At 40.2% G+C, this 27,880-nt stretch overlaps 1 protein-coding gene across 5 annotated transcripts in view; it reads left to right on the forward strand.

Moving 5' to 3' along the window:
- The window catches only part of Csnk2a1 (casein kinase 2 alpha 1), a 48,771-nt gene extending 21,305 nt beyond the window's left edge, over positions 1–27,466 (forward strand). For 4 of the 5 annotated variants that reach the window (XM_075962488.1, XM_075962492.1, XM_075962490.1 and 1 more), the window contains 11 exons: positions 1,628–1,739; positions 4,445–4,546; positions 5,038–5,088; positions 6,380–6,439; positions 8,400–8,483; positions 12,636–12,746; positions 13,278–13,379; positions 15,523–15,623; positions 16,321–16,469; positions 17,583–17,669; positions 19,335–22,269. In XM_075962488.1, coding sequence (XP_075818603.1) covers positions 1,628–1,739; positions 4,445–4,546; positions 5,038–5,088; positions 6,380–6,439; positions 8,400–8,483; positions 12,636–12,746; positions 13,278–13,379; positions 15,523–15,623; positions 16,321–16,469; positions 17,583–17,669; positions 19,335–19,450 — 1,075 coding nt within the window. In that variant the 3' untranslated portion in view covers positions 19,451–22,269. Of the gene's footprint in view, positions 1–1,627; positions 1,740–4,444; positions 4,547–5,037; positions 5,089–6,379; positions 6,440–8,399; positions 8,484–12,635; positions 12,747–13,277; positions 13,380–15,522; positions 15,624–16,320; positions 16,470–17,582; positions 17,670–19,334 lie in introns of all 5 variants that reach the window. The other variant, XM_075962487.1, reaches the window with a different exon arrangement.
- Positions 27,467–27,880: the final 414 nt, after the last annotated feature.

Raw genomic sequence — 27,880 nt, forward strand, 5'->3', positions numbered from 1 at the left:
TTTGTGTGGTACCCTCAGAAATCAGGAGAGGAGATTAGATCCCCTGGATTATAGATGGCCAGGAGCCACCATGTGGGTGCTGGGACTGAAGCTAGGTCCTGTGTAAGAACAAGTGCTCTTAACCACTAATTCGTCTCTCCAGATCCTTTTTTATTTTTATTTTTATTTTTTTTGGTATTTTTAAGAAAGATTCTCATGTACTAAGGATGAGCTTGTACTGATCCTACTGCCTTTACCTCCCAAGTGTTGGGATTTGATATTACAGGTGTGTGCCATCAGCCCCACTTCATTTTTTCTTTTGAGATAGTTTCTCTAAGTTAAACAGGCTAGCTTTGAATTCATTCTGTAGCCCAGGCAGGCCCTAAATTTGACAAATAGCTAGGAATGGGTATGCACTATCTGGTAGAATTGTGCCTACTGGTTTGTTGTTGTTTGCTTGATTGTTTTTCTGGTAGACTTTTTTTGTAGCCCAGGCTAGCCTCAGACTTGCCATTCCCCTTCCTGAGCCTCTTAAGTCCTGGGATAATATTTGTAGACCCCTGTAACCAACTCGGCCTCCTGAAGGAACTGTATTTGTTATTGGTTAGAGCAAGGGCCTAACCAACAGGGGACAAGGGAAAGTATTAACATATGCCTTATTCTTTACTCTGCCTATGATGTCTAATGTCCTTATTAACAAAATGTGGATAAATGCAGGACCTTTGGTTCATTATATCTGGTGTGGTTGAAAGCTTTATTAAATATCAGATCTTGTCCTGAAGGATAGGTGAGAGATCAAACAAATATCTACATACAAATATATATTTGGAATCCACTTGTGAACGAAGAGGCTTAATAATAAAGGGTTGCGTCTAAGTGTAACTGAACTATGATAGTCTTGGATCATTTGTTGCGTTCAATACCAATATTGAACCAAGTAGTATGAAGCAAGAATATATACAGATCCGTTACTGAAGGGGAAGTAGCCTGCTGTTGAGGACAAACAGCTATATACTTAAATCCTAATGCAAGCTAACCATGTGTAGTGTGCCATTGGATCATGAATAGTTGGAAATTTGAAAGAATATTTGAAAAAGCTTAATTATTCTTTTTGTTTTTAATGCTTATTGAGACAGAATCTCATGCAGCCCAGACTAGCTTTGAACTATGTAGCTGAGGATGACTTTGAACTTTGATCCTCCTGTCTTCACCTTCTGAATGCTAAGAATATAAGTGTGTACCATGTCTGATTTACATGGTACTAGAGATTGAACCCAGGGCCATGTATTTGCTAGGTCAGCATTCTACCAATTGAGCCATAGCCCCAAATTTTTCTGTTTTTTGTTTGATACACACAGTTTTAACTGGCCCAGATTTTTTTTTTAATATCACATTTGAAATATCTCTTATATTAACTTTTGCTGGTAATGAAGGTGTCTTTTTTTTTTCTCTTTTTCTCTCAATGATTGTGTGTTGCTTCTCTTCCTTTCTGTAAATAGCTCAGGATAACCCTGAATGCAGATCTTCCCCTGTTCACCTACCAAATGCTGGAATTACAAGCATGCACCACCATGTCTGGCAAAAACAGAGTTTTGCAAGTTAAAAATTTGATATTTTGAAATCATTGTCACTTTGTTTTTATCTACAGAAATCAAGATGACTACCAGCTTGTTCGAAAATTAGGCAGGGGCAAATACAGTGAAGTGTTTGAAGCTATCAACATCACAAATAATGAAAAAGTTGTTGTTAAAATTCTCAAGGTGAGTACAAGAAGAGAAATAATGTGAGAGTTGAAATGTAGAATCTATGCATGTAAATGTCTCTCTCTTTTTGGGGGGGTGGTCGAGACAGGGTTTCTCTGTAGCTTTGGGGCCTGTCCTGGAACTCTGTGTACTGGACTGGCCTTGAACTCATAGGCCTGTCTCTGCCTCCTGAGTGCTGGGATTATAGGCGTGTACCGCTGCCACCATCTGGCTCACGTAGAGGGTTTTTTTTGAGACAGGGTTTTTTTCTGTGTAGTCCTGGCTGTCCTGGAACTAGGTCTTGTAGACCAAGCTGGCCTCCGACTCACAGAGATTTATTTGCCTGCCTCTGCCTCCTGAGTGCTGGGATTCAAGGTGTGGGTCACCAGCGCCCGGCTTACATAGATGTCTTTTTATATATCTCACTTGAAAGAATTTCTTTTTCTAGTAATTTAGCCTCCCTTTTATATCCTCTGAAGTCAACAGAATTCCCGATACTAGCTTGCCAGATTAGATCTAAAGCAAGAGAAGAGATGGGTAGAGTGTGGCTGAAGAGACTCCTCTTTCTTGGGTCTTCCTAATGTCCATTTTCATGCTTTCAGTTCGTTTTTGCTTTTGTTTTCAATAAACAAATCATTACTTCTGCTTTGTAAGAATAGGAATAAGAAGGCAGGCAGGTACACCTAATGTAGTATTACCACATACACTTCAGCCATGTGAGTGTTAGGAACTAACACAAGCCTGGAAGCACACACACTTCATCAGAAACAGGAACTATCTGGGCATGTAAGCACGGTGGTAGAATGCTTGCCAAAAGTGCATCAGGCCTTGGATTTGATTCCTAATGCTACAAAAAAGGAGAAACAAACAGAACAACAGCTAGGGCCATTACTAAGTAAAGTGTTTGCCGTGCAAGTCAGAGGGCCTGCATCAGAGTTCAGATCCCTAGTAACTACCTAAAAAGCCAGACATGGCAGTAATTTCCAGGAATTTATAGACTTGAGTTTGTCTGGAACTTGCTGGTCAGGCAGGCTAATCACTCAGTAAGCTTCAGATTTAATGAAAGAAGACGAGAAGACCCTGTCTCAGAATATAAGGTGGAGGACTAACAAGATGGTGCAACAGGTAAATGTGCTTGCTGACAAAACTGACAACCTCAGTTCAGTCTCTGTAACCTACATGGTTCATCTCCCTACCTTGTGCTTTGATCTCCATGCACATGCTGTGGGACTTACTTAAAAGTCAATAAATGTTAATATAACGTTGTAGCAATTCAGGAGATGCCCAGTATTGGCACACATTTATACATACATGCGTCCATACACACCCTTCCCAACAATAGAAAAGGAGGTAGTTGTTTCTTAGCTGCAGCTGACTGGTGTTCATGTAACAGTGCAAGTCTGGTGTTTCTTGATGATTTCTTTGGCAAAGAGAATTTAGAAAACAATATTTACATAATCTGATATTTTAAATGTTGACTCTAGAAGACTGGAGAGATGACTCAGTGGTTAAGAGCATTGAATGCTCTTCAGAGAACCCGAGTTTGATTCCTAGTCTCCATAGCAGCTCATACCCGGCTTTAACTCCAGTCCTAGAGGATCTGATATGCTCTTCTGGCCTCTGAGGACATCACACACACATGTGGTACATACACAAGCATACAGACAAAATACTCATCCATGCACATAAAATTTTAAAAATATATAAATTTTGCTCAAGGTTTTTTGAAGTATTGCACTAGTCAGATTTAGCCCGTGGGCTGTCAATATGCAACTTCTATTGTTTATTAGTGCAGTGCTACTGTGCTGCATTATATTGGAGGTTCAGTTCCTTGTCACTGAGGTGTCTATTGCTACTGAGGAGCAGAGGTTCCCAAACACTTCATTTGTAGCATCTTTCTTGTTTGTTTGTTTTTGTTTTGTTTTGTTTTTGAGACAGGGTTTCTTTGTGTAACGGTCCTGACTGTTCTGGAATTCAACTTTGTAGACCAGGTTGTCCTTGAACTCATTGATATCTACTTGCCTCTGCCTCCTAAATACTGGGATTAAAGGCATGCGCTGTCTCAGTGCACAGACACCTACAAACACAAAAACTATTAGTTCTAGCTATTAGCCTTTTTTTTTTTTTTTAAAGAAATTGCATTCCTTTAAAGTACATCTGGAAGGAAAGCAGGAATATTGGTATGAACTTGAAGCCACTTTGGTTATAGGAAGAAATAAAAAAAGACCCCCTCTTTTTTTTAATGCATTAAAAGCTTTATTTTAACATTATTTATTTACTTATTTTGTGAGTGTTTGGAGATTAGTGGACAACTTCCAAGAGTTGATTCTCTCCTTTCATCACATGGACTTGGGAAGAATCTCAGAGGGTCAGCACAGCAGTGTTGGTGGCAAAGTGCCATTATAGGCTGAGCCTTCTCTCTAAACCACTAAAAGTTTTTTTTTTTTTACAGGATCTACTATGTTGCCATTTTAAATGATGGCTCACAAGGTTTTAAAGTGTAACATACTGCTATTAAATAGAGACCAAATGATGATTCTGTGGCTATCTGGTCTTTGGAGTGGGAATTTTTATACCTGCAGAGTGCCCAACAGTGCTGGGAGAAGTCTGTCACATTTCCTTTCTTTAGGAAGCTCAGATAGAAGCTGTTCTGTATTACAGTAACTGTGAGATGTACTGAGAAGTACTTTTGTATGTATATACTAATACATTTACCATTTCAGCCAGTAAAAAAGAAGAAAATTAAGCGTGAAATAAAGATTTTGGAGAATTTGAGAGGTGGTCCCAACATCATCACACTTGCAGACATTGTAAAAGACCCTGTGGTGAGTATAGTCGTTGTTAACTAGGCTTGCCAGGGCTCAGGGGGTATTGGGCCCAAAATACAACTTACTTTGTTCTGTTTTTACTACCCTACCATTAAATATTGCTTTAAATGTTCTAAATCAATTACACATTTAACCAGCTTAGTGTTCCTGCTTTGAAGGAAGAGAATTAAAACATGTGCACACATATGTACCCACAAAATCTGTTATTCTAAGAGATTGATATCCTTAAAAAACCAAATGTGTTGAAATCTAGTCTGCAAACCTAGGCCTAGGGCCAATGGGCAGTAGGAATATTATTGGGTCCTCTAGAGCCTTGGGAGTTTTCTTCAAAATCCTTCCAAAAATAGCCTAAGTGTGGTAACAATAAGAGTGGACAAGGTTTCTTACTACTGTAGCAAAGGCTGCTACATTCCCCACACAAAGACCACAAGCTGTAAACTAAAGCTGCTTGGACCAATACTAATGCATTTTCCTTTTTCTTCCCTTAGTCACGAACCCCGGCCTTGGTTTTTGAACACGTAAACAACACAGACTTCAAGGTATAAGCAACCATTTCCAACTATACAGAGCATCTTTTGGGAACATTGGTATAAAAAGAGCTTGCTTTTTGCTTGTTTTAAAAAGAATGTTTTGCTGCTAGATTGATTGATCAGTGCTAAAAGCAGTATCTGTTTTCCATGTCTGGATATTTTATACTTGCATCTGTTTAGTGCTCTTTGAATAACTAGTAAGTACATTTATAGCTAGCATATTTATTATTGATTTAGTAGTTTATGCTGGTAATCAGATTAGTGAAGGTGACAGTATATGCTGACTTTAGGTTCAAGAGAGAATAAATTGTTTCTGTAATAGTAGGGACTACATGCATATTTCATAAGATCTTAGGAACTTTGGGCTCTTATTCTTTTTCCTTATTCTTCTGTTGGATATTGAACCCAGGTCTTGAGTGTTTAAAGTGCCTGGCAGTTCAACTATCATTGAGATGCATCATTGTACTCCCCTAGGTTATGGATCATAAAAGATAATGAGAAAAGGTCATGTAAGATTTTGCTATAGCACAAACATGGACAATACATATCTTTTATTCAAACAGTTCTCTGTTCTGGTATAACTGAAGAATGTAGGCACTTTCCTCAAGTACACATTTAATAGAGTTTGACTTGACTTTGTACAAATCCAGTGTCAGAATGTTAGTATACTAAACAGATGGTTTATTTTGTTTGAAAATGGGAGAAAAAAGAACTATTTTAGATATTTTAAAATCAGAATAATAAACTCAAACTTCCAGAGAATGCCGCTCACCATTTAAAGGGAATTAGTTGTAAAAAATAATCTGCAGCCTTTTTAGAAACTGGAAAAGTTATATTGCAGATGTTTGCAGTCTAGGGTAACCTTACACTGGAATAGTTCTGTTCTATTGGCTCAGCAAATCTGTCTTTACATTTTCATATCCCCCTGGTGATGGTAGTACCAACTGTGTAGGCATAAGAAGAACATTTCACTACTATAAAGATTGTCTACTAAAATGCCTTTGAAGGAAGTTAGAAGGTAAATGAAGAGAAACCCAGTGCATGTTGTGTCAGTCGTATATATAGGTAGGTCCAGCATCGCATTATAGCTTCAGTGTGTATTTGTGTTATTCTTTACCTTTGCATGTAGAGGTGAAGACTTCAAGAGTCTCTTGAAAGTGGAGAAATAGCATTTGAAAAACAAATCTTGGGACCATGGCGAATGAGCCAGTTTTTAGTAGAAGTTACTATTAATTAGGATGAGAAAAGTGTTAGCTTAGCATTGTTTTATAGCTTAAATAATTTCATTTGTCTTTAACAGCAATTGTACCAGACGTTAACAGACTATGACATTCGATTTTACATGTATGAAATTCTAAAAGTAAGTAACTGTAGGTACTAAGTATTTTTAAATTGGTCTTTGCTCCGTTGAGAAGTTTATTTGATAGTAGAAAAACCAGGGGGTTAACTTTGTAATGTGTGCTAAACTCAAGGAGCTTCAGCAGTATTTGTAAACTGTTTTAGTATTAGACTTTTGGGTAAAGTCTCAGTAATGAAATGAGGTGCAAAAGAACTGTAATTAGAACATGTGGGTTTTATGCGACAGGGCCTCTTAAGCAAGGGTGGCCTTTCTTGGTGATCCTCCTGCCCTAGCTTCCCACATTCTAGGACTCGCAGTTATCACCCCACCACACCCAACTTTACAATGTCCCCCCCCCTTTTTTTTCTCTTTTGGTTACAGTTTTTATCCTGTGATGCATGCCAAACAGGGATTTTACCAATTAGCTGTTTCCCCAGCCCTGGAATGCCTTAAAGAAAACTGGGAGTGGAAGTGACAGTGTGAAAACAACTTTGTGTGTGTGTGTGTGTGTGTGTGTGTGTGTGTGTGTGTGTGTGTGTGTGTATTGGCTGTCAATATACTTTATTTTACTTAGGATTCAGCAAACAACAGTAGCCTAGCAGTGCAAACTTTCCTGTAATCCCAGTATGAGTACTGCTGCATGTTCGGGGCCATCCTGGGCTACAGAGTGAGACTGTCAAGAAATAAACAAGATTAAAGAAAGATTCTTGAATTCAACCCTCAGAGTTATTGTTCTAAGGACTGTAAATTTCTTCCTGTAGACTGTTCATTACAGTGGACTTTGATTTCTAAAGTGAGATCACTCAATAGTTCCAAGATCAGCTTTATAAGGAGAGAACTGCTTAGTTGGCTAAAATTTCTTATGAATATAGGTTTTAATACCGTGCCAGCTGTTTAAGATTTAAAAGTATCAAAAGAAAGCTAGGCATGTTTGCACATGCTATTGATCCCAGCACTTGGGAGGCAGAGGCAGGCAGAACTCTGGTTTCGAGGCCAGTCTGTTGTACATAGTGAGTTCTAGGCCAGCCAGAGTTAAGTAGTGAAACACTGTTTCCCTTCCCTCCCTCCTCCCCCCAAAATAGCATCAAAAGATTATACCTTCAGAGACATTTGATCTTCTGTTGGCTCATGTGGAAAGCAGGACTTAAAGCTGTAGACATATTTTACCCAGCCCTGCAAACTAGAATCACAGGTTGTCCTAGGAAGAACAAGAACTTACGTAGCTAATGGCAGTGGTTGACTAAAGGCCAGGATTGACAAACTCAAAGGTGTATTGCTCTATTCGCTTTAACTGAAGCTTATGAACTGTATTCAGATTTGAATGATGACCTAGATCAGGAGTTGACAGATTTCTTTATAGGGCTAAAGTCTGTGTCCTGCTGTTCACCTCTGCTGTTACTGCAAGAAAATAGCCGTGGATGGTGTGTATTATACAGTCATAGTTGTGTGCTGATAAAACATTCGTATAAACAGGCAGGTGGGGATTCACCACCACTCTCAGCCACTGAAGAAATTACTGTTCTTCAAACAAAGTGTTGGTAGGCGAATTTTCTTCTGAGGAGAATGTGTTTATAGAAATAATTTGGATAAGAAGTTGTACAGTTGCTGAAGACTTCAGGTCTTTCTGAACAGAAAGGTTGCTGAAATAAGTAAAGAGCAGCACATATCTATAATCCCAGCACTCAGAAGGCTGAGGGGGGTAGGTTTGACAGAAGTCTAAGTAGCTTGGCTACAACATAGCAAGACCCTGTCTTTCAGAGAGAGAGAGAGAGAGACAGAGAAATGGGATGAGACGACATGGTTTTGTAACTTGAATATGATATTTGACTCTATGAACCAGGTTTTGAGGAATAGCTGAGAGCAACTGTTTCTTATTCCCTGATTTCTGGATTGTGAGGTTAGAAAAAAAAAACTGACACGGAAGAAAAAAACAAGTTACTTAAAACACTGACTCATGTAAACAAATTTTTCTTTTTTGCAGGCCTTGGATTATTGTCACAGCATGGGGATTATGCACCGAGATGTGAAACCCCATAATGTCATGATTGATCATGAGCACAGAAAGGTAATGTCATAGTTGAATTTCTTTTGTAAATACGGTGGAGAGTTAGCAGTCCATCTTCAGTACTTATCCCTATTGCCTTAGTCCTTAGTACCTGTTAGATACTTGATAAAATACTTGTTCATACTTGGGCTGAGTGTGGTGGCACATGCCCTTAATCCCAGCACAGAGGCAAGGGGATCTCTTGAGTCCAAGGCCAGGGTGGTCTACATAGCAAGTTTCAGGGCTATGTAGGGCTATATACTAAGACTTTGCCTTAGTATATAGAGACCTTGTCTCAAAAAATAAATAGGACCAGGCAGTGGTGGTGCATGCTATTAATCCCAGAACTTGGGAGACAGAAACAGGTAGATCTCTGAGATAGAGGCCAATCTGGTCTACAGAGCAAGTTCCAGGACAGACAAGGCTATACAGGGAAAACCTGCCCTGAACAAACAAGTAAATAAATAAATGGCCTGCTTTGAACAACTAAATAAATAAATGAGTAAATAAAACACATGCTTATGAAGTTGATAAATTATTCAGAACACGCTGCTTTGGTAGCAGAGATCAAGAAGCCTTTACGAATGCAGTAATAGCAGCATGCTTTGTAATATTGCAGATTTTAGTGTGTGTGTGTGTGCGCGCCTGTGCATCAGTATACCTAGATTTAGAAGATAGAGGTCAATGTCATATGTCTTCCTCAGTCACTCTCCATTTCATTATTTCAGACAGGGTTTCTCACTGAATCTCAAACTGGAGGAATTTGCTAATCTCTCTGACCATTGTCCTCGGGAATGCCCCTGTTTTGTCAACCTCTGGGATTACTGACACATGCTATCACACGTAGTTTATAACATAGGTCCTGTGGTCAGAACTCAGGTTTTCTTATTTATACAGCCGATGGGCGCTTTATTAGCTGAACCATCTCCCCATTCCTCTGGACCCCCTTTTTTATTTGTGTGTGTTGAAACAGGGTCTCTCTTTGTTGCCCTGGCTGTCCTGGAACTCACTGTGTAGACCAGGCTAGCCTCAAACTCATAGCAATCCACCTGTTTGCTTCTGCCTCATGAGTGCTGGGATTAAAAGACATGTGTCACTATGTATATATATATATTTTACTTCTTTCTCCTCCTTTTTTTTGCTTCCTTCTCTTCCTGCTTTTGTTTGTTTTTGAGACAGTTTCTCTGTGTAACCTTGGCTGTCCTGGATCTTGTTCTGTGGACCAGGCTGGCTCCAAACTCACAGAGATCTACCTGTTTCTGCCTCCTAAATGCTGGGATGAAAAGTGTGCGTTACCACACTTGGAGTGATAGAATCTTTTTTAAAAATTCATTATTTTGTGAAGGGAGGAGTGGGGTTGTGTATATGAGTTTGGACATGTGTATACCATGGCATATGTATTGAGTTCAGGCGTCATTTTTTTTTTCCTTCTACCATGTTAAGTCCCAGGACTTGAACTGAGGTCATCAACCTTGGTAGAAAGTGCTTTTAACTTGCTGAACTGCAACCCAAAGCAGTATCTTGTTATATATCAGAGGGTATCTTTGAACTTCTGATCCTCCTACCTCTATCTTTTGAGTGCTGAGATTACAGTGTGTCTCCATGCTCAGTTTATATGACACTGGGAGCTGCACTCAACATGTCAGTGTGTGTGTGTCAACCTTGGGTTTCTTCCTCTGGATTCATACATCTCTGGTTTTTTGTTTTGTGTTGTGTTTTTTTTTTTTTGTTTGTTTTTTGTTTTTGAGATAGTGTCTCTTATTGGCACCTGGTACTCACTAATTTGGTAGCTGGCTAGCCAGTGAGCTGCATGAGTCATTCCCCCTGCCATTATTTCTGCAGTGCTGTGATTACCAATGTGTGCTACCTTGCCTGGTACTTGTTTTGTTTGTGTGCTGAGGTTAAAACTCAGGTTCATATCCCTTTTTTGTTTTGGTTTTGTATTTTGAGACAAGATTTCTCTGTGTAACTGCCCTAACTGTCCTGGAAGTAGCTCAGTAGACCAGACTGACCTCACACTCACAAATATCTACCTGCCTCTCCCTCTGAATACTGTGATTAAAGGCGTGCGCTACCGCCGCTCCGTGGTTCATATCCTTTTCTGTCAAGCACTTTGACTGAGCTTTCTCCTCATCCCTGACATTCATCTTTTTACACAATGCTGACTGTTGTAGACTTAAAGGAATTTAGGTGACTAGTTAATACATTTTCTGACACATACCTTGTAACAGGTAGTTTGAGGGTGGAGATACATGAATGAACAAAGCAAACAAAAATGCTTTTCCGAAGAGGTTACGTTTCAGTCAAGTGTGGTAACTAAAGCCATTATGCAAGCAGTCTCAATACTTGGGAGACTGGGCTAGGAGATTGCTTCGAGTTCAAGGCCAGCTTGGTTCTATATAGTGAGAACCTGTTTCAGGGAGGTATTAGAAAGGGAAGGAAGGATGGTGGGATCAGTGAGTAGGCAGTGGCAGATCACAGAAAATACTTTAGATTTAACTAAGGAATATGTTGTGATTAGTTAGGGTTTCTATTGCTATGAAAGAAAACTATGGCCAAAAGCAACTCAGGGAGGAAAAGATTTATTTCAGCTTATAGTCCCACAGCAAAGTCCATCACTGAGGGAACCTGGAGGGCAGGAGCTGAGGCAGAGACCATAGAGGAGTGTTGCTTACTGGCCTGCTTTCTCAGCCTGCTACTACCAATACAGGGCCCCTTGCTGTAGAAGGGGATGGCTAAGTAGTACCATCCACAATGAGCTGGGTTCTCACATATCTTCAGTCAAGACAGTGCAGCACAGGCTTGTCTGCCTGCCTGTCTGCCAGTCTGTTAGGGCATTTTCTCAGTTGAGACTTCTTCCCAGATGACTCTAGCTTGCGTTAAGTTAAAATAAAACTAGCCAGTACAGTGTTTTATAGCATGTTTTATAGGGTCCATTGGAAAAGTGACAATTTAAAGAGTACTGGACTGGACCCAGCACTACAATGTTAAGAAAAAGATATATTCCAAGAAGAAAAAGAGTTTCTCTCTCTGAGTAAACTAATAAACTAGGGCAGACACCAGCACATCGTATTTTCTAATTTGATTCAGTGTAACACTGAATGCCTAGACATTTATCAGATTCTTCAGACTTCCCCTTCTGCCCTTTCAGATGCTGGCTACAAGCCCCCAGGTTGTTGTAGCTGCGTTTTTGAACAACAACAACTATTACTTTTTTACCCAACCCTTTTCTGGTTCAATTTACTAGAATATTTCAAAATTTAGGTAAATAGATTTACTGGTTTATTAAAAATGATGTTATTACACGCCAGGCCATGGTGGCTCACGCCTTTAATCTCAGCACCTGGGAGGCAGAGGCAGGTGGATCTCTGTGAGTTTGAGGCTAGCCTGGTCTACAAGAGCTAGTTCCAGGACAGTCAGAACTGTCACACAAAAAAACTGTCTCGGAAAAAAAAAAATAATGTGCTGTGATTAAAGGCATGCCACTACCACTGCCCACCCCAAAACACATTTTTATACAGGTTTCTGTGATCTAGTTTAGGAAAGAGAAACTCAGTTTCTGTTGCTTACCTTCAGAAAAAAAGAGACTGGGCAAAATGAGTACATAAGGGGGAGTTTTACAGTTTTGCTGTCTGAGGCCTACACTGTACCAGGAACTCAGGCTAGGAATGTAGTTCAGTGCCTAGGAAGCCCTAGCTAGGGTCAAAGGCTAGCATACAAAGAAAAAGGCAAAAACTTTACCAAAAGTATGTTTATCATTTTAGAAACTTAGAAAATATAGGTATTGTGGAAATTAGTCAGAAGCCACGGATAAAAAACTATGTATATTAAAATCATAATACCACACAACATGGCATGCTGGAATATGGCATGACTAGAACTGAGATAGAAAGGAAAGAAGGAAATGAGGTCGGGGGAAGAGAACCTTCAAGTCATGTTTTCCCAGACCCTTTCTCTGAGGGCAGGGAGCGGTGTCTGGGCAGAGTGCAGGCATGTTGAAAGTTCCCTGCGTGTGTGGTGAAATCACTAAAATGAAAATGCATTGATATTGCAAAGTGCTGGCAAGGATGTGAACACCTTGTTGCTTTCTCTGGAGCACTCCATTGTTGGGATGAGAGTAGATGAAAGATGCTATAGTTATATGTGACTTGTTCTCCCTCCCACCCCTTTCAGCTAAGGCTAATAGACTGGGGCTTAGCTGAATTTTACCATCCTGGCCAAGAATATAATGTTCGAGTTGCTTCCCGATACTTCAAAGGCCCAGAGCTACTTGTAGATTATCAGGTAAGAAGAGAAGGGCAAGTACAGTGTTGTTCTTATGCTTATTTCGCACAGAATTTACAGAAATGTCAGTTTGTGCTTTGAGTAGACCATTTATTATATCTATAGCTGTCCTTTTTAAGGTAAAATGTAACAAATACATGAGCTGTCTTCTGTAATTTGTTTTGTTTGTGGTAATGTTAAATTATGGTCCTAAATTTGCCAAAGCAAAACCAGAAGATAACCAATAAAAGATTATCTTGATCCAGAAGACATGTTGTAAATAACTTCTAATCCTGCTTTTAGGAGATAGAGGCAAAAGGATTTTGATCAAGATTCGATCGATCCCCAGTACTAAAAAAAAGAAAAAAGAAAAAAACACAAGCCAATAACTGGGTAAAAGAAGTCATAAAAAGACTGAGAAGTGGTACATGAATGTGTTATTGATGGTTCACTGTGAGCAAAGTGATTTTTAAAATTCTTTTATAATATCTATTGTATCTGGAAGTGACAAGTCTGGGAATTCATGTGATAACAATGTTTTCTTTAATACAGATGTATGATTATAGTTTGGATATGTGGAGCTTGGGTTGTATGCTGGCAAGTATGATCTTCCGGAAGGAGCCATTTTTCCATGGACATGACAATTATGATCAGGTGATGACATGTTATTCCCACTAAGAAATTTATTAACCTAGTTAAAAAATTGCCAGATCTGCAAACTCATAAGAAACTTCAGTGGGGTTGGACTACAGGTGAGCTCCAAGCCAGGCTGGGCTACAAGCTTTAAAAATTAAAAACCCAGCACTTGAGAGGCAGAAGCACGCAGATCTCTGTGAGTTCGAGGCCAACCTGGTCTACAAGAGCTAGTTCCAGGACAGGCTCCAAAGCCACAGAGAAACCTTGTCTCGAAAAACCACAAAAGAAAAAAAAAATTAAAAACCCATCCAGATGTGGTACCTGGGAGGGAAAAGGCATGTGGATCCCAGAGTCCATGTCCTGTGTCATGCCCCACCTCCACTCCCCCACACATGGTAACTCATACCTTTAATCCCATCACTCAGAAGGAAGAGGCAACAGATCTCTGTGAGTTAAAAGTTAGCTTGGTCTACACAGCAAGTTCCAGGACAGTCAGAGCTACATAGGGTGAATTTGTCTCAAAAACTTAAAAAAAAAAACAATTTTTTTAAAAATATAAAGTACAGTTGCCTCATAACCCCCTCCTCCCAATCTCATCTACAAGTCCAATTCTTAATGCACAGTGCCTGATAATTGTCTATTTGTTCACTGGAGCCGTACATTTTAATCTTAAGACATCAGAGTCTCACCCCTCTCCCAGTCTTGTTAATGTTTGTTGCTTCATTGTAAAGTATGTATGTAAAATGCTCTATAAAATAGGTTCTCTATAAACGTATATATGCTCTATAAAAATATGTTCAGGACTAAATAGACAACTTAGTGGTTTAGAGGGTTTGCTGCACTTGCAGGTGACCTAGGTGTAGTTTTTAGCACCCACATCAGTTAGCTCTCAACCAGCTGTAATTACAGTTCTGGGTAATCTGATGTCCTCTTCTGGCTTCCATGAGCACAACACACATGTGGTACACATACATACGTAAAAAGGTTGCTTTTTGCTGTTATTGTTGGGGGGGGTGTTAAATAGTTTTCAAAAATGAGGCTGGAGCCAGGCCAGGCATAGTAGTGCGCGCCCTTAATCCCAACACTTGGGAGGCAGTGTGAGTTTGAGGACAGCCTGGTCTACAAAAAGAGTTCCAAGACAGCCAGGGCTGTTACACAGAGAAACCTTTTCTCAAAAGAAAACAAAGATGAGACTAGAGAGATGGGCCAGTCAGTGGTAAGTCCACTTTTTGACCTTGCAGTTGACCTGGTTTCAGTTTCCAGTACCTACACAATGGCTAACTGCAGGTCCAAGTGCTCTAACCCTCCAGGTGATTGGCCACTGCGGGCTCTAGGTGTACATGTGGTACATAGACATACATGTAGTCAAAACACCCATACACATAAAATAAAAATAGAACTCCTTTAGAAGAGAGGAAAATATTTTCTTCCATGTGTCGGCTTATATTTAATAGTGCTTTGGTCATTTTCTCTATATAAATTGTGTTTAGTTGTATGTATCTATATATCAATAGAAATGTAGGTGGTACTTTGAACTAATTACACTTGCCCCTTAGAATTTAAGGAAATTAAACTAAATTAGTGGTGATAATAGGAAGGTATTAATGTCTAGTTCTCTTTGGGCAGAGTAGACGTTTTGTTTTGTTTTTTGAGCCTGGGTATCTCTGTGTAGCCTTGACTGGCCTGGAAAGCAGATCTGCCTTCCTCTGTTCCCCCACCCCTCAAGTGCTGGGATTAAAGGTGTGTGCCACTAAAGTCTACAAAGAGGAATGCCTTCAGATAGCTCATTGTCTATAGGCAAATCCAGCAGTAGAAGCAATTGGCTATAGTAATGTAAATGCAGAAGTGTGGCAAGTTCCAAAGAAGAGATGTTGTCGTTGTCGTTTGAGTTGTGACAAGGAAAAAGACCTTGAGGGGGGGGCGGACTTTCAAGGGGATAAAAAGGCAAAATAGTTGGACTTTTCTAACATTTTCACATTGAGTTGACTTAAGGACTTTATAGGAAATACTCCTGCTACACACCAAAATTTGAACTAAGCATTAAGGGACAACATTTATTTTAGGGTATATCAATACCGTTTATTTAATTCATTTATTATTGGTTACTGATTTGATCATACAGTATGCTTGTGTTGTGAGCTTTGTTTTTCTTTAATATTAGTTGGTGAGGATAGCCAAGGTTCTGGGAACAGAAGATTTATATGACTATATTGACAAGTACAACATTGAATTAGATCCACGTTTCAACGATATCTTGGGCAGGTACGTCATACATACACACACAGAATTTGTCTGTGTTTTGGCATTTTGGTTCCTTGAAATTGTCTTGTTCTCTTTGCCAAAAGTGTAAGGTGTCTGATCTGGAGCTGCAGGATGCTGTTTGAGCACACATGACAATATCAGATTGAATGGCCATCTGTCCAAATTGAGATAGAAAAGTCTTGAGTGTGATGATTGTAGTCAGAGGGGTCCTGTGAAAGGAATTTAAGTAAGTTTGGGTCTAAGTAGAAGAACCCAGTTGGATCCAACATTGATACAGTTTATGTCTTAAATATTAGGACTTTCTAAACAAAGAAATAGACTGATTTGCTGACAGCTGCCTGGCAGTGCTGAAGAGACAGAATAGGAATATACTGGCCACTTCATACGAGGACACAGATATTTATCTGCCAACTGGCAGAACTGGCGAAGAATAAAGATAGAGTATTGGCTAGCTCAGGCCCTGACTGCTGCACAAGAGCATTAACAACTCAAGTGTGGTTCTTCAAAGGGGAAAGACTCAGGTTTCTCCTTGATGCAACATTGTTATTTCCAGTTGCCTGTTAGGAGCTACCTTCTATCTGTGGGTGTTATCCCCTTGAGAACAGGAGTGGTAAAAGACTGTCCTTTGGATTTTATCCTTCTTTGCTTTTGTTCTGTACCCTGCATCCCATTTCTCATTTCTAGCTTTGCCTTACAGACACTCTCGTAAGCGATGGGAACGCTTTGTCCACAGTGAAAATCAACACCTTGTTAGCCCTGAGGCCTTGGATTTTCTGGACAAGCTCCTGCGATATGACCACCAGTCACGGCTCACTGCAAGAGAGGCTATGGAGCATCCTTACTTCTGTGAGTCCAGTTGTGTAGCCCTTCACTGCCTAGCGGATTATATGAGGCAGAGGGGAATTTATGTTGTAAACAATGTTCTGAGTGTTATAGATCAGATCTGGAATCTAGTAGCTCCTACCAAAAAGTAACTTCACCCATTCTGAGCCTCATTTTCTTCAGCTGAGGGGCACTGTCAGCAGTTGACATGCAGAATTACTGGGAAGAGAGATAGGGATATAGCCAGTGGTAAAACACTTACCCAGTACATGTAAAACCTTCAGTTTAATCCACAGTGCTACCAAAAAAGGACATGACAATGTTTTAATCAAGTTTTGCTGTCTACCAGACATGTGGTTCATGCCTATAATCTCTATATTTCGGAAACCTAGACAGGAGGTTCACCACAATTTCCAAGTCAGATTGGATTACATAGTAAATTCCAAGACAGGCTGGGTTATAAAGTAAGAATCTATACAAAACAAAGCAGAATTGTTGCAAAGATTCTTGTCTATAGACCTTTATTTTCCTACCAATTCCCAGTGGCTGCTTTGGCCTGAGGGTATATAATGGGTCTTGACCTGTTCCATCTCTGCCTATCATTTGTTGGAGAAAGCCAGTGAAATTTACAAGTCTTAACTATTGTATAAACCATTAAAGTGTATGGGTATATAGCCAACTATGATAACTAAAACATATAGGCTGGTTGGTATGAAGAGTAAAGTCTGCTTATAGCACTAACCTACATAGGCAAATAGCTTTGGCCAATTCAATCTCCTGCTCTGGTGGACCAATTCACTGCTAATAAATTGTTCTCTTGGCCAGGTTAGATTGTATTATCTTCATTAAACATTCATTTAACCGTCATTATTTTTAATTTAGCTCTATAATGGATATTTTCTTATCATCCTACTGTTGTGTTCAGACTTGATTTTTTTAACCACAGTTCTACAGGCCAGGTGTTTCTTTTATGCATTGTTTACTTGGTTCATGGTGATGGTAGTTGCCACTGTATGTTCTAAAAGTGATACAGAGTATAAATTAAAGGTAAAGATTAAAGGTGGCTACTCTTATTTCTCCTCAACTGGTTTAGTACATTAAGCAGAACAAAATCTAACTTGATTATCTGTTTTCTAGACACTGTTGTGAAAGACCAGGCTCGAATGAGTTCATCCAGCATGCCAGGGGGCAGTACACCTGTCAGCAGCGCCAATATGATGTCAGGTTGGTTGATTGGTAATTCTCTTTTTAGAAAACTTGGGAAAAAGTTACTGTTCTTAGTTTTAGTTCCCTCTTTGTGCCTTTCTTAGAAAATGGTGGACATGGATAGGTATGAGAACATTGACGTGAATTGTGTGGGAGCCAGAGGTCAGCCTCAAATGTGGTTGCTAGGGAGCCATCCATATTGTTGTTAAGAGTGTGTTTACCTGAGTGTATGCCTATGCACCACAACACAGGCTTTCTCCCAGGGACACACCAATTTGGTTAGGCTAAGTGGCCAGACAGCCCCAGGGATCTTTTTCACCATCCCCAACCCTAGGTTTACAGTGGTACCCCTACATGTAACTTTTTATATGGGTGCTGGGGATCAAAAATTGATCAGTGGGTATATATAATCTGTGCTACTGAATACTCTGGATATATTTTAGTGACACTGTCTTGAGTAGGATATCAGTGGTGTCTCCCCTTCAAATCTCCAGTATCCCTACAGAAACGTTCTTGCAGAGACTTGAATTACCAACAGATCCTGAAGAACAAAGACATATGTGTTTGTTTGTTGTGATTGCTTTTTTTGAAACTGTCTTGTATATAGCTCAAAGAGACTTTTCACTATAGACTCCTTTAAACCTTTTATATTTTGAATCATGTACAAAAATCTCCTATATTCATGGTTTTACTTACTCAGCATCCAAAAATATAATTTGTCTGGAATCTATCAAGAGAAAACATATTCATATAACTTTTGTTAGAGTTTTTGTTAAATTATTTTATGACTGTGCCTAGTTTATAGTCTAATCTTTATTATACATATATGTATGTAGAAAAAACCATAGTATACAAATACATAATATTGGGTACAATCCATGGTTTCAGGCACCCTAGGGCCTTGGAACACATCCCCTATAGATAGGGGGCAGTCTTGTATTTGGGGGAGAGAGAGAAAACTGGCTAATTGAGGGCAAGCTGACATATAGTTGTAATAAATGGAGAAGAAATCAAATCACAGTCATAGTATAAAGTCAAGAATTTGCCTTTCTCCACTAAGTGATCATTGTAGATTTTTTTAAGAGTATATCTTTTTTTTTTTAACTTTATTTTATGTGCATTGGTGTGAAGGTATCTAGATTCCCTGGAACTGGAATTACAGGCAGGTGTGAGCTGCTATGTGGGTGCTGGGAACTGAACCCGGGTCCATCTGGAAGAGCAGTCAGTGCTCTTAACCACTGAGCCATCTCTCCAGCCCCGACCATTGTAGAATGACAGTTGCCTGAAGTGCTGTGCTGTTTAGTATGGTAGAAACAGCCCACACAGCTATTTAATAAAAACTGAGTTAAATTAGTATTGAGTCTTCAGTCCTTGTAGCCACACTTCAAATGTGTGCTAACCACATGTCTAGCCAGAGGTCACTGAGAAAAGGTGGGACGCAGAGCAGAGAGCCTCTAGACACCCTGCTGATGATATCTGTGCATAATTGTCGGTTAGCTGCCTGCTAAATTGATTAGGACTTGTTGGTTTTAACTGGGATTTGTACAGATTAAGTGTGCAAAAATGTAGCCAAGAGAAGTCATGAAGAAAGAATCTTCATTGTTTTAACTTTTGGGGAAAGTTTTATGGAAAGTTTGCTGGCTGTAATTGGTGTCTCTGACTTACTGTTGGCTGTTCTTTCAGGGATTTCTTCAGTGCCAACCCCTTCACCCCTTGGACCTCTGGCAGGCTCACCAGTGATTGCTGCTGCCAACTCCCTTGGGATGCCTGTTCCAGCTGCCGCTGGCGCTCAGCAGTAATGATCCCCATCTATCTCCTGATGCCTAAGCAGAGGTGGGGAAGTCCACCCTCTCCTTGATGCAGCTTGCGCCTGGTTGGGAGGGGTGAGAAAACTTCAGAAGCACCGTGTCTGAACCGTTGCTTGTGGATTTAGTAGTTGAGTCATAAAAAATTATAATAGGCTGATTTCTTTTTTTTGTTTTGTTTTGTTTTTGTTTTTTAAACTTGGACTTTTCATAACTCAGGGTATTCCCTGAAAAATTACCTGCAGATGGAATATTTCATGGACAACTTTTTTCTCCCTTTCCAAATTCAGTTCATCACCACTAAAGAAAAAGATAAACTGGCCTCAATCCCAGCTGCTGTGTTTGGGTGGAGATTTCTTCCCCTTCCCACAATGCTCTCTCCACATTACTACACTCTTGGGGCGCAGATCTCATGCTCTTCCCCAGAGATTAGAAAGTGTAGCTTATCAAGGGAGGTGGGAAGGAAATAGTTAGGGAGGACCCAGTCTATCCTGAACATTGTTCTGCTGCTGGTCACCTCATCACCTTTCTTCAGGACTGCGTCCATGGGTTAGTCCAGCTCTGGTGGAGGTGGATCTGTCTTCGTTACATCAAGATGTTAAAAGTCTACCCAACTTGCAGACAGATCCTAAAGCTTCTTTTCTGATTGAATCATGTCTTGCTGACCTAACCCTAAATCGTTTTAATTTTAGTTGAGTTTAAATCTGTGATAACTTTCTCTCCTGGGCTCCTGCTTTGGTCGTTCCCTTTTCATCTCCTCACATGCTGTGCTTCATAGCTGGTAGGAGAGGGAAGGCAAACTCTTTTTCAGTTTTCTTTGACTTGGCCATTTTGAAGTCAGTTAGTTACAGGGCATAATTTATTGCTTTTTAAAAAAGAAATACTGTCCATGTAAGTTTCCTGCTAGTACTCTTAAGAGCTAACGGGTGATGTGGCCACACTGGGTTCATTTTTAGCTTTGTACTTTTCTCTCCTCCTACCTTCCCCTGTCTTCACATGCCATCTAGTGAGGAGACCTTGCTCTCAGAGTTGTAATTGTATCTGAGAGGCAGGAGCAGAGCAACCATCTCCAGTGAACCAGAAATGGTAGACCTGTAATTGTGGGAAACTATCAGTTCTCTTGTTATGGCCCTGCCACCCCTCGCTGTGTGTATATATATAAAACTTTGTCCTTCATATGTGAAAGATCCAGTGTTGGAATTCTATGGTGTAAATAAACGTTTGGTTTTATTTATCAAGGGTAGATTTAAGTTCCCTGTGTAAAGGTCTCGCTGGGTGGGTGTCTCACATTCAAACCTGAGGGGACTACAGCCCATACCATGGAGGCTTCCCGAGGCCCTCATTTTTATGCACCCCTCGTTCGACCCATGGTACTGGGCAGGGCAGAGGCCTTAAAAAAAGCACCACAAGCCAAAGCGTCTCTGGGGATTAAGGATCCTTTGCCATAAAACTCATTCTGTGTCTCAGCATTGCAGGGATTGGGGATAGGACAAGTTGCCAGTTTGTGTGTTTGTGTGTGTGTAAAGTGGACTTTCCACTGTAATCCAGCCACCTAAGTTTATCAGGTGCTTCACTGAGGAAGCCTAGTTTTTTAAGCACAATAGCAAATCATCAGCTCTGTATTTTCTCCTGTTGTTTCATTACAGTGGCTGCCTATGGGGACTAGGAAAAAAAATCTTCCAACATATTTTAAGGCCTAAAATCTTAGTTCCCCATTCTCCTACCTTTATAGACTCATAAGCCTTTCTCACCTGGCATCATAGACAAAACATAATTGTTTGGGGAGTTGGATTTAATTAACTTACCTAACTTTGTAATCCATCTTGGCTTTAGTAACTTTATCAAGGTGGTGGCTTTAGCAACTGTAATGATAAAAGTAGAGGATGCTAATGCCTTTCTTAACCTTTCTCAACCATAGGGAGAGCTAAAAAGAAACTTTCTGACTGCAGAGTGATTTTTCTTCTTTTTGGCCACTTGCAGTGACTATTTATTGTACTTGATTCTTGTATACCCTAGCGTGCTGTGAGGGTTACCATGTTGGATTTGTGCGGAGCTGAAAGCACCAGGTGTGCTAGAGATGCGGTTTGTGATTATGTTTGCACTGGATCGTGATTTGAACAAGACACTTAGACTGAATTCTTTCTTTTGAGGTGGAGAGGAAGGTTGTAATCAGGACTCTACACCCTACTCACAGCTCAGAAATGTAGATGTGTTTGAGGCTGCTATGGATAGCTGCAGACGGCTGGGCCTCCTCACACTCATCACACCTAGTACAAGAGCTGATGGTGAATGCAGAGGACTCTGGAGTGCCACCTCAGAGCCTTGTAAAATAAATAGAAATGGAAAAGAAGCAAGGAGTCACGCAGAAATGTGGAGGGTTTTAAAAGACCTGAGTGGGTGGTGGGTAGGGAGGGTCAGGGTTTACAGAGTAACAACTTCTGTGTTGTAAATTACCTCATCTGTACACCTTGTATTGGGACACTATTTCTCAGCACTTCCTGTGTCTGCACTGCTTAGATGGTGGGAAATGAATGCCAATATAAAACAACTGTGTTGGCAAAGTATTTTTTACTTTGTTTTGAAGTGTGCCCTTCCCCTCTTTAAGTTTAAAGTTAGAATTCTGCTCTTTGGTTTATTGGTTGTAATTGTATTGTAATTGGTATGACTAAGACATAACTGTGCTGGGAAGAAGTTGTGCCATGAAGGTCTTTTTTTTTTTTAATAAAAACATTTAAATAAATGAAATGTCCCTGTAGCCTGAGCAATATGCATCTCCAACCGACACCGTGTGTAATAAAGGATGACTTAGTTTTCGTGTGATTTGAACTTAATACTGGGTTGGTGAAGATGTTAGGTGGGAGAAATTGGTATTGGTGGTAAAACTCTAAAGTCTGAGAGTTTTGACATTGAAGAGCTGTGGAAGGGATCACGGTGATTCTATTTCCTTTACGTCTCTGTCAAACACATTGTTACTAGGTATATCACATATCATTTGTTAGATGGGGCCGCTGTTGTTGGCAGTATGGTGAAAATGTATTTATGTCAGGTGTTTGGCACTGACCTTATTCCTCTGGTTAGTCCTTGGTGTTTCCTGTGTCAGCAGTTCACAGTACAGTTTGGAAGAGGCCCTTCCATCTTCAGGACCTATATGTTCTATGTGTTTTAAGGAAGGAGAAACTAAATTTGAATTGTCTGAGGACTTGCTTGCCTCTAATAACTGATTTTTTTTTTTTAAAGAACTTCTGAGTGGTACTTAATTTTAAAAGGCCTGTGGAAAGAGCTTGTTTTGGGGGGAGGGGTGCAAATGTTGGTTAAGTGTATTATGATCCCTGTGGACAGTCAGCCTTGAAGATAGCCTAACTATGGGGGCTGTTTTGCAGTTTTAGAGACCTGGGCTGGTGAGCTGTGGGAACAGGTAACTGTCAGCTAGTTGAGAAAAGTCCTCACAGACAGAGCAGACCCCATTTGCTTCTCACTTAACCGTAGTTGTAAAAGCTGGAGGATGCTGGTATCCTGGATTTCTCTTGTCTTAGATTCTCACTGCATAGGATTTTATAGCTCCAACTTTGATTATTAGATATTGAGGAGCTAGGTTGAGATGCAAGAAACTGTCATGTAATACAATTAGAGTTGATCATTTGAGCAGATCCTGAAAGATGGAGTTTTGTTCTCATTCTCCACAAATCTCACCAGCAGGTTTGAGTGGGTCTTGTACTCACAGGTCCTTGCCTGCCTTCTTGCTGTTTTTCTTCTTAGTGGTATAGTTTTAAGGAATGTCCCTGGTTGTGGGTGATGTGTACCAAAGAGGCTGGCTAACTTCTAGGACCATTTCTCTCCTTTTTTGTTTTTTCAAGACAGGGTTTCTCTGTGTAATAGTCCTGGGTGTCTCCTAAGTTGTGAATAAAGGTGTGCACCATAGCGTCCAGCCTAGAACTATTTCTTGGTTGAGAAAGAAGTTAAATTAACCAGAAGTCTTTGGGGTGACCCTTCCTTCCTGAGAAATTGGGTCTGAAAACTTGGATCCTCATGTCCCACCCATGTGGTATTTCCTCTCCTTGCTTCTACTGTTGCCTTTCTTTGTCTGGCCACTTGAACCTTCTTTGTATTATTTTGTTGATATAATTGTCCTTTCTACTTGCAAGTTAGCTCCCTGGTGACCTTATTTGTCTTACTAAAACCCTTTTTCTAAAATGTAGGCTAGTATCTCCCAGGATTGAAGAGGGCTAAATGGAATAAATAACATAGTGCTTCCTAAATGGCTGGTTCCTCGCTTCCACTACCATCCTCTGCCCTCCACACATGCAAATAATGGAAATGCCATGACGAGGTGCATCTCAGAACCTTGTCCTTGGGTCTCTAGCTGTAATTATAAGCCGGAGGCCAGATTCAATCAGTAGGACAAGAAAATGGCTATGGCCCTAGTCAGTAAGTGAACGAGACGAAGCAATAATTCCAACCAGTGTAGAAGATTTGAACACAGAAATTTGGTTTTGATATTTTTGTTGTTGTTTTTGTTTGTGTGTGTGTGTGTTTTTTTAGGCAGGCCCTCTAGTTCCCAAAGCCTAGCACTGCACTTTGCTGTTCTTCCCACTTTCTTTTTACATTCTGTCACTCTGGCCAGAGTAGGGTTCTTGTTGACCACCTTGAAGTGGCCCTGCCCTGGACCCTCCAAGCTCTTCCAGAATGGCTAGTCCATTCCTTAGAGGAGTGGCTACAGGGATTGAGGATTTCTCAGTCAACAGCATTTGTGCCTTACTCACTTTGACCAGAATTATCTTCTTGACAAAGAAGGGGAAAAGGGAACAATAGTAGCTTCCTAAGCCACCCTGTGATTCTCAGCCATATATAAAATACTTGTACCAGAAACCCGGAAAGTTGGGTGTTAAACTTCTTGTTGAAAAGGCCTAAACCTCTCACAGTGACTCCTGTAGTCAGTCCAGGCTGGCCTTGAACTCAATAGGTAGCTGAGGTGACCTTGAACTCATGATCTTGCTTCTACCTCCCAGGTGCTTGTAGGCAGACTTTTCTGTCCCACCCATCAGTTCCCAATAACTGACATGGAGACTTTATATTAATTATAAAAACTCATAAATTTTAAATTAATGCATTTATATTAATCTACATTCTGCCACATGGTGGCATCTTGAACCTCTTGTTTCCTCTCGATGTTTAGCTGGCAGCTCTTGACTCTGCCCTTCTTTTTCCCAGTGTCCTTAGTCTGGTTCACCCACCTAATTTTATCCTCTCCAGCTTTTGATCAGTCAGCTTCTTTATTAAGCCAATCACAGCGACATACATTCACACAGTGGTGGTATTAATCTCCTCCTCCTTCACATCCCATTCTGTATATTCATATCCATTCCTTTCCTTGCTCCCCAGCGGAGGTTCATCCTTCTCTCCTACTGACTATCTTCCCAAAGTGTATATATTTTTAACCATTTATTTTTATTTTGAGATAAGACCTCACACTATAGCCTAGGTTGGCCTGGAACTTAATATGTAGCTCAGACCTTGAACTTGCCTTTAATCTTTTATCAACAAATGTGTTGGTGTTCATGAGCCTTGGCCTATGTGAAATAATTTGAAGCAAGAAGTAGATACAATCTAATGTGTAGAAATATCAAATAGGAAAGTGAGAATCAGGGTTATTTATATGGAATAATTCCAACTGGTCTGTTTTTTAATTTCCTAGATAGGAGATTTTAGCTTTGTATTGAAACCTAGGGTGTGTAAGGCTCTGGACTCTCTAGCACTGCAATAAAATAATAAATTGATTAATTATATATGGGAATTAAGGATTTCATGTCAACATGGTAAAAGGAACTAATTTGTATAGGTTATTACTACTCCAGATGCATATAAACACCTCAGTTTACTTGAAAATAGAAGGCCAGATTAAATAAAGGGAAATTCCCACTTCTCAAAGGAAGTTAGGATTTACACTGAGGAACAAATGCATACTGAAAACTAGCTAGAAATGAGCATCAGAGGATAGGGGCTAGTGTTGGCAGAGAGCGCGCACACCTTTCGAGGTAGAAGCTGAAACAGTCCCGTGATACTTTTCAAGGCTGCCTTTCGGGGAACATCTGGAAGAAAACAAAATCTTAGCTATAATTGCCTCTGGAAAATGAGGTTACAGTAGCATGGGAAACCCTACTAGGAAAAGGCCCTGAACTGTGAGAATCAGAACTATTCTTGGCTTCTGTTTCCTGAGTGTACAGCTGTGTTTTCAAGGAGTCCCTGAGCCCCTTCTGCTTTGTTAAAATAAACTCTCTTTTTGCTTTTGTTCCCGCTTTATACTCTTGCATCCACATAGACTTCTAGGGCAATTGGTCTAGACTAAGTTCAGCCAAGCAGCTGTCCTTCAGGGTTAGCCTCTGCTGGATTGGGCATCTCCATTTGGATCAGATTCACATTTGTTCCAGGTGGTTCCTTCTGAGTCACATGCTGAACTAGCTGCCTGGGACATGTTATCCATGGTGAACTGCAGAAGCACAGAGGCCAGATGAAGTCACACAGGTATGTGCCACCTTGTTGGCCTCAAGTCGTCAGGCCCATCGTCAGTGAGACAAGGACATACATAGACCTCACGTTGAGAGAACTGTAGGAAGTAATATGGCAAAGGATATGATACATAGTCTTACAGTGGAAGAACTGAGACCACTAATGCAATCAATCATGCTATCTCAGCAGAAACTGAAGCTGTCTAACCGCTGATGACTCAGGAGTGAGCATTGTGGGTAATTTTAATCATTTGAAGTCATACATAAGTTCTATCTATAGTCATCCCTTTGTATTCATGAAGTACTGGTTCTAGAAGCGAAGCCCCCCCCTCCCAGAATCTGTCTAACCTTGAGTTCCTTCTGTAAAATGGCCTTGTAGTTAATTTCATACATTTCCCACATACTTGTAAGCCACCTCTGTATAGTATCTAAATACAATGTAATGCTGTGTGGATGGTTCCTGTAAGGGAAAAATGATAAGTTGTCCTTGTTCAATCCGGAACTAATCATTTTCTTTTAGGGGATTTTCAGTTCTCATTTGAGTGGATATAGAACTCATAATTACAGAGGACCATTATATATGTATTTATCAGAAATCCTTGTACTTTTTGTTTGTTTTTAAAAAAGGTTTGTTCTTAATTATGTATATGGATATGTGCTTATGAATGTGGATGCTTACAGAGGCATTGTGTCCTCTTGAGTTGGCACTGCAGGGGGTTGTGAGCCACCCAACATGGGTACTAGAAATTGAACTCAGGTCCTCTAGAAGAGCAGTATGAGAGCTCTTTGACTATTGAACCATCTCCAGCCTTTTGTTTGTGTGTTTGTTTCTTGACAGGGTTTTAGCCCTTGCAGCAATCCTGCATCAGCCTCCTGAGTGCAAGGATTATAAGTGTGAGCCTCCACACCTGACATAATTCTTGTTTTCCAACAATTGAAATCAGTTCCAAGTTTGAGGCTTCCTGGCCAGAACAACATGAAGTCTTGCTACACAGAGAGCTTCTGCAGTCTAGGAGTGTTATGTTTTGGGGGACGCGGTTACATGTGCTTTCACTTGGTAATTATTAGTTAAACAGTACTATATGATTGGCAAAATTGTAAGGGGTTCAGATGTTAAAAGGTTTTAAAAGTAAAATGGGAAAAGCAAAATAAATTCAAAATTGAACCAACGCTAGGAGCATGGGGGACGTTAACATAAATCCATCATCTGGTTAGCTGTGAGGAGAACTTGCAGCCGTCATGACTTGTCTGACCAAAATTAGAATGTCACAATAAAGAATTAGTGTGGGAAGTGTGGGTGTGGTAGCGTCCATAACAGGATGAACAGTTTAGAAGCACTCAACACTTTATGAGAAGTTATGGCTAAAATTGAAAAATCAACAATTAGTTCTTTATGCATGTTGTTTTGATATTTTTATTGTTAACATAGTAGAATTATGTACTTGTAACACTGTATTGCTCTGGTTAAAACATAACCAAATTTTAATAAATGGATATTTATTTTGAATACATTCTTTTCCACCATTCCAACTGCCAAATTTCTTTGCAGGCCACCATCCTGGTGCCTCAGTTACCACAACTAGCACTTTTTTATGCCATCCTGTTTCCAGATTTGTCCTAAACTTTCCAGTCAGAACTCATTCAGAAACAGGTCTTTTGATTATTGCTTCAAAGCTTCTCAATTGTTTCCCAATTGCACACAGTTTCTGCTGTCTCCCAAAATACTACTCCTTATAGACACTGCCCCACTTGAAGGGTTGGAGGGATGACCAACTTTCTCTTCTGGGACTTGGGTAATTGTGACTGAGAGATAGGCACAGGAAAAGTCTTATGGAGAGCAGAGGTCAAGGGTAAATAGAGACAAGCATGATGTAGAAACAGAGATAGCTGTTGGTTGACAGCTGATGTGAATACAGGTGAA

Source organism: Microtus pennsylvanicus, chromosome 2, assembly GCF_037038515.1.
Source record: "Microtus pennsylvanicus isolate mMicPen1 chromosome 2, mMicPen1.hap1, whole genome shotgun sequence".
Classification (NCBI taxonomy): Eukaryota; Metazoa; Chordata; class Mammalia; order Rodentia; family Cricetidae; genus Microtus; species Microtus pennsylvanicus.